At 37.8% G+C, this 7,409-nt stretch overlaps 1 protein-coding gene across 2 annotated transcripts; it reads left to right on the top strand.

Moving 5' to 3' along the window:
- Positions 1-372: 372 nt before the first annotated feature.
- On the top strand, positions 373-7,409 carry LOC124301246 (inner nuclear membrane protein Man1). 2 transcript variants are annotated; one of them, XM_046756062.1, is made up of 11 exons: positions 373-630; positions 691-1,647; positions 1,809-1,908; positions 2,007-2,200; positions 3,538-3,758; positions 3,859-3,993; positions 4,109-4,238; positions 4,605-4,878; positions 4,966-5,193; positions 5,285-5,469; positions 5,587-7,409. In XM_046756062.1, exons 2-11 carry the CDS (start codon positions 777-779, stop codon positions 5,736-5,738), a joined length of 2,490 nt encoding a protein of 829 aa, XP_046612018.1. In that variant the 5' UTR covers positions 373-630; positions 691-776; the 3' UTR covers positions 5,739-7,409. The 2 variants fall into 2 exon arrangements, with proteins under 2 accessions (XP_046612018.1, XP_046612017.1); XM_046756061.1 differs by having other exon boundaries at positions 373-1,647.

Raw genomic sequence — 7,409 nt, 5'->3', positions numbered from 1 at the left:
TATCTCCAAATATCGAAGTCGCGTATCTCAAACGCGAGAGAGCTTTAAGAGTCTCGTTCTATAAACAATTCCGAAAAAAAACACTCCAATCCATTTTCATTCGACGCAGAAATATAAAAGAAATAGTACGGAATCTACGAAATCGTAATATTGCATTCGTAGAATTCATGTCATTTCTTTATTTCTGCGTCAAATTAAATTGTATTACAGTATTTTTGGGTCCGTTTAGTTCACGTTTGAGATACGCGGACACCGATATTTGGAGATTTATTATAAGACATCGAAATCGACTAGGGCACCCTCTTAAGAATTTTAGTGAAAGGGAAAAATCAGAAATAAATCTCTCGGTATCCAGGGTCTGCCGGTGCGCAGTTCTCTTTGAAGCTGGATTTCAATTACATAAGGGTCGTTTGGCGCCTCAAAAGCCCGCGTTTTCTCGCGCCGAGGAGCAGCAGCGCGAGAGGAGAGAACAACGCGCAACCAACCAACCAACCAACCAACCAACCAACCAATCAACCAACCAACCAACCAAACCAACACCGCACGCACGCACCATCCATTTTTCTTTCGGTGTAGAAAAATTGTTGTTTTGAGGCTAGCGCGTTGGTGGTTTGCTTGGCGCGTGTCGCGGTGAGTGATCATCGCGTAATCAGTATCAAGTATAAATCTACCGTCGAAACTTGTTCGCAGATTTGGTTATAAACGGCGAACGTTCTTCTTTCGATACGGGATAAAATCCGGCGTGTGACGAACCGAAGAGTGACCGTGTATAAAAGATGCACGCCGTAGACGCGTTGTCGGATTCGGAGCTGCGCAGCAAGCTGGCGGAGTACGGCTACCCCGTGGGTCCCGTAACTCTTACCACGCGCAAGATCCTCGTCAAGAAATTGAAGAACCTGATGGAGGCCCGAGAGGCAGGCCTCAAGGGCTCGGGTCGGCATTCACTCGCCGCCAAGTACAGCAGCGACGACACCGACGACGACTCGGCGTCCGTCGGTCGCAAGAAGAAATTATCCAGCTCGCGACGCCAGACTCTTGCCAATCCCATGCCGCCGCCGGCTCCGGCTGTGGCTCCGAAAAGTCCTTCTCGGCGACGCTCCGCTGCTCGAACGACGACGACCTCGAGCATCGCGAACAACGAGGTTACCGGTGAGCCCTACGTTCGTCTCGAGGCGCCGCTCAACACCTCGCTCAAATCGGTCAAGAACGTGTCCAGGAAGGTGACGAGAAACTTCAAGACCACCGTCTCCAACGACGGTCTAGAGACTGGATCGGACTCGGACATAGCCGAGGAGCCGGAGAAATCTTACTCGACCTCTGCGGCTAGATACAAAACTGTCGAGCCAAGGACCTACGAGTCCTCGTCTTCGTCCACGTCCGCTTCTACTTTTCTGAATAACGAGAGACACGTACCTGTGAGTCTTGAATATAACACCAAGAAACGATCCATATTCACCAACAACGAGGATAGCTACGTCACTCCTGCCTTCAAACTCAACATATCTCCGATACACAGCCAGAAGGAGGATAACTACAGAGACGCCGAAGATCCTCTTGCTAATATTGAAACACCATATTTGTCCGACTTCACTAGGAGACTGAGCAAAATTTCTAGCAGCAATTTACCGTCAAAGACCAGTCTTAGCTGTGAGTGCAGAGATTTTCGATGGTCTTATAAACCTCTAGTGAAATTTTTTCAGCTCCATTTACCATTGTTTACTGTTTTATTGTGTATTGCTCTTGAATTTTTCACTTGGCCGACTAATCGACAACGATAAAAGCCTATTCTTGTGTCTGTTTATTTTTAGCTCCAATCTTACGCCACTCTGCCTTACCAGAATTGAAGGAAACCGATTCGAATGGACACTTTGCATCGTTGCGATCCAAGTACTTGCCGTCTACGCCAAGGTGAGAGGAAGATATTAGATACTTGATGATGTTGTTAGTCTTCTTGAAGAAGCGCGGGATTGTTCTAGCATCTTATTTTTTCATACATTTGATTACAGGTACAATGCGCTGGCTTCGGAGAGACCGGCAATCACAAGAACGTTCCCATCCACGTCGGATGGTAAAGAAATGAAAAACAATCACAACCTGATATCGGTTATACTGGTTGGAGTCTTGTTGCTGTTTTTCATTCTTTTGGCAGTCGTTTATTTGGGGCTTGGTGGAAAGAACGACACCTTTTCACCTGATGCTGGTAGGTATTAGTTACAGTAAAAATAAACTACGAAAGATACTCAGACATTTTAAAAAAAAATCTCATGCAATGAAAAAGAAAAGAAAAATGACATATTATATATTACTAGTAAAATGTAGTTTAGGAATACATATTTTTTTCTTGCATTTTTTTTTTTTTTTTTATTTAAGAAGAGTAATTGATACTTTACCTGTATACCTGATATGGATACAACATTACCCAGTGTATGTTTTTTCTCTCCTCGCAATTATACGTGATAAATCAGAACATTTTGGAACGTGTGTCTGATGGAAAATAATTATGACGTTTCGATCTAATTGGAAAGATACTGTCCCTTGTCTCAAGCTTTGAAAGTATCAACATATTTTAAACCACTGTACGTACTTGTACTTGTCTTTACTAACTATTTTTTTTCTTCCTTTGATTTGTTGTCGAGATATTTAATATTTTTACAATAACTTGTACACTAACAAATTTTTTTTTTACATGTATTTTGTGGATTGTTTTATATTGTACTAGGTCATTTTCGTGATTGGATCCATAGTTTTTGATAAATTTTGGAAAATCATCGTTATTCATGTCATATTACAAAGAAAACAGTGGATTTACTGTAAAGTTTTGAAAGTATTTAATTGGAACGGACTGGATGAAAGTTCTATTTTGGTATCGAGAACTGAAAATTTTTTTGACACCTGCCTTGAGGTATGGTTAGCACTAGTGGACAGAGTTTACGTGTTTTCTGTGTTTATTCATAAGCGGCAATGAAACTCTGTTTTGGTATGGTAAAATGAAAACTGAAAAACGAACAAAAAAAAGAAAACACAACTATAAAGTATATTTAACAATTAAATTCGGTAGTCTCTCTGAGGTGATGATTTGATGATAACTCAACTAAATAACAATTATTATCTAATTACTATAAAAACATGAAATTAAAAGAACAAAAAAAGAAAGAAATCGAGTGCCTACTTATATAACTCTAACATTTTAATAATATTGTATACTTTTTTCTGATTATAAATAATTATCAATAAATATTTGTGTATTGGAGAATTTTCTCAGTTTTCTGTACTTTCATTTCCTTTTCCCACGATTTTATACATACTTTTTTTCAAAATATTTCTGTTTGAAACGGTCATTGATCTGAACGTTTTTCACAAAACTCACTTGAAAGTTATTTTCTCGTAAGAATTTTGCACCTTTTACAATTTGTCGTAGCCTCCGATTATATTTATCTTATACAGTACAGCAATTATATTTTGATTTTATCTGCCATCACTGTTCGGAACGATTGTTGACAAATAAGTAAATGCAATGTTCTTCATTTATTATTATAGATAACAACAATTTTCCATTCTGCTCACCCAACGTGCCACATAGCGATAGTCCTGGTATCAATTGTATTCGCAAGGGAACGGAACACACAGCAATACAATTGCTGGAAAAGTTGCAGACCATTCTAACAGAGAAGGCAATAAGCTACAACTGCGATGACGCAACAGACTTTCCTTATATGACCGACAATAACGTGATGGAAAGATTTCTGAAGAATGATTTGGTTGGTACTAAATAATTTCTATAAATCAATGTAAACACTTTCTGGCCTGGGTTTGCTGTTGCATTGCCACGCACGAAATTATAAAATATCGTTGTCGCAGGATGAATTGGACATCAAGGAAGATCTTCACAACGCACAGTTGCTCATTTTTAAGAATCCCAAATGGGGAATTTCCCTGATCGAAATCGACGACATCAACAAGGCCTCAGCGGATACACAGATTCTAGATTCTATGGTAAACTGCAGCCGATTAATGACACTTACTCAGTTTTTAGTTACAGAAATATTTAAAATTCGATGAATTTTAACAGCGATCATCAATCTTAAGCTATACTGTTCGACCATTTCAGGATAAAGTATTGGCAAAACGCTTAGATGGCAAAGTGGGAATGGTTGTCCTAAACCCTGATGTCCCAATGAAGTGTTTGATCAAGAACAAGCTCTACACCCTGCTCACCTCGATTCTGGCTGTAGCAGTCGGTAAATTCCTTACTGATTCGTTATTGAACGATATCAACTGAAACTTATTACCCTCGTATCGCACGAATTTTCCTTTTTTTCTGTCACAACCAAGGTGAAAGGACTGAATCTTCCGATGCTCATCGCATTACTGACAGATATTCGTTTTACCATACATTATGTAGATTTGTACGCGTTTCCACTTAGTAAATTCGTACCAGATTTCTCGTTTGGCGTTTTATTTCGTAATTTTTTTATTTTTATCCAAATTTTAATGCCGAGTATTGCAGTAACCATTTCAATATCAAAATGTAGAGTCTTACATTTTTTCCTCAGTCGTACATCGCTCAAGCAATTGAGCGTAATTGAATTGATGTGATTTTCCAGGTGCTCTGATGATTATCGGCGGTCATAAATTAGTCCTCTGGCATTTGAAGCAGAAAAAGGAATCCGAGAACGAGGTATTCCGTTTGGTCAGCGAGATAATAAGCATGCTGGAACTTCATCATCAGAATTCTGCACTAACGAGTGCTGGTGGCACGCAGGAAAGTTACCTGGCTATAAATCATGTCAGGGATAATTTGATACCACCAAAAAACCGGCAGAAAATGTCCAGCGTTTGGGCGAAGGCAGTCAAGTTTCTAGACGAAAATGAATCCAGGTAGGCCTTTATAGCCCCTCAATAAACTAACCCTGAAGACTTGACTCACTCTCCTCATCCAACAAACATTGTCGTTTTCTTCTTCAGAGTTCGGAGAGAGGTGCAGCAGGTGGCAGGCGAGGAATTTCACGTATGGCGTTGGCTGCCAAGCAACAATCTGAACGCGTCTAACGTTCAGGCAGTTGGAAACACCGGAAACAAAAAGACGAAAGTTTGGCAGGGTCAAGCCTTCGAAACCATGGCAGGCTCTGTGAACAGCCTGCCCTATTCGCCGACGCCTTGCCTCAAGATCCGACACATGTTTGACCCTGACGTGTGAGTAGATGGATTGAACTAGTTGCTTTCAGTTTCTCAACTTTGGAATTTCACAAAGCTATGATGTTTCTCGACATGTTTGTTGCTCTAGGGAGTTTGAAGACGACTGGGAAACAAAGGTTCAGGACGCGATATTAGAAAAGTGTGGCGAGGACGTGAAAATTCTTCATATTCGCGTCGATCGTGGAAACCGTGAAGGTTGCGTGTACATGAAATGTATGTCTCAAGAGGATGCTGGAAAAGCGTACAGAGCGTTGCACGGCTGGTGGTTTGACAGTGAGTATAGAAGCAAATGCGATAGTTAGTTTTCCCTTATAAGTCCCAACTGCTGATACACTCAAGATTTTTCATCCAATTATTTCGACGTTCAATGTAAATTCTTCACATTTGCAGGCAAACTTGTCACGGTGAAATACCTACGACTTGAAAGATACCGCGAGCGATTCCCAGATGCTACGCGATGCGTTACGCCATTGAAACCGAGCAACAATCAACGACTGTCTATGCAAGCACACAATTGGCAAAGTCCTTTGGAGACCATTTAAATATTTATTTACATTATTAAAGATGCTAAGGAAAGAAACAAAGGTAAGAAAAAAAAACGATAATAACGGATTTTTTCCCAATGCTTTAAATTATACATTTTAATATCCGTTTTTGGCGATAATGTTACAGACAAAAGAAAAAAAAATTTTTTTTTAATAATTTGAAAAAGTTTTTGTTTTATATCACAAGAAAGAATGAAAAAATTTGATTATTTGACCCCGCATTTCATGTTGCGGCATGTTTACTTGTTTAAAATTTCACTTGAAGTCGTTTTCATCATTCAATAACAGAAGTGCGCAAATGTTGGTTCAGTTCTACTACGGACTGTTACGAGTATGTGTAACGAAATCATCCATGCGAGGACCATTAACGATTGATATTTTTAAATTTGGGGGCTCAATTGATCTCCTTGTATGCCAAGAAAACTTCTTCGCGACTGTTGATTAGTAATTGAGTAAAATGCATTCGTGCTTTTAGCACTATTTTTATAGCACAAATCTAAGAAAAGAAAGTAAAACAGACATAGCCTATTAAAATTAATTTTTAAACCTTATTTTAACGTCTAGATTATTATTATTATTATTATTATTATTATTACAAGCTTAACGTATAAGACAAACAGAACCCTAGTTATTGACGTTACTGTTAAAAGATTAAAATTTACTTTAAGATCTGTGTACGCCGGCGCAGAAAACAGGCCATTTTTTTTTTTTTTTTTTATACCTACAGCTTGTACGCCAAGTTAATTTTCCATACCAACGCAAGTTTATGACTCGTTGAAGAAAAAAATTTCCCTGTTCATAAACTTGTGCAATTTCATGAAGAAGAGATGAATATGTTTCATTTTTATTTCTTCTCTTAAATCAAGTTGTTGACTCAGCCTGTGGCTGGAGACGTTGATAATTAATAGGTAAATAATAAATATAAAAGGGACGGAAAATTAGTTTGGTGAGTGGCCTTGGTGTGCTTTAAGCCTAAGTTATATTGTAAAGGAATAAAATAGGTAATAAGAGAAGAAAAAAAAAATTAAGAAAAATAGGCATAATATGGGTGAGTAATCAATGTAGAAGCAAAGGAAATGAATGAAATTTTCGAAAGTATAATTTAAGAAGGAAAAAAAAACCACAAAAAACATACACGCAGGTAACAACAAACCGATAAATTAATTGAACTGTATAAAAGAAATTTATAGGGATACGTCTTTGTAAGTTTAACTGATTAGAAATATTATTACGATGTAACAAACAAACAAAAAAAAAACTATTTTAAAATTCACCATTTTATAAACAAAGAAAAAATGAGGAAAAAAAGAAATAAAAAATATTTTACGTTCTATTATGATATGTTATATATATGACGTATGTTTAGTAGACAATTGGGTTGATTATAATCTGCATTTTTTGTGCTCATTTTAAGAGAACAGATCGAAAATCTCAATATATAAACTATGTGAACGGGAAACCTCGATGACCGCAAAATCATTTTCGCGCCAATAATCAGTCTACGCAAAAGTGTATATAATACGGTATAAAAAGTGCAGAGAATAAAATCGAACCGACCATATTATGTGTGTATATGTAGACTGATTGTTTGTTATAACAACAACAACAACTAAAAAAAAAAAACAAACATATTATGCATATGTACGCGTATCGTCTAATACATAAAAA

Source organism: Neodiprion virginianus, chromosome 3 (assembly GCF_021901495.1).
Source record: "Neodiprion virginianus isolate iyNeoVirg1 chromosome 3, iyNeoVirg1.1, whole genome shotgun sequence".
Classification (NCBI taxonomy): domain Eukaryota; kingdom Metazoa; phylum Arthropoda; class Insecta; order Hymenoptera; family Diprionidae; genus Neodiprion; species Neodiprion virginianus.
The sequence above is the reverse complement of the archived record's forward strand: the minus strand, read 5'-3'. Positions and strand labels throughout refer to the sequence as shown.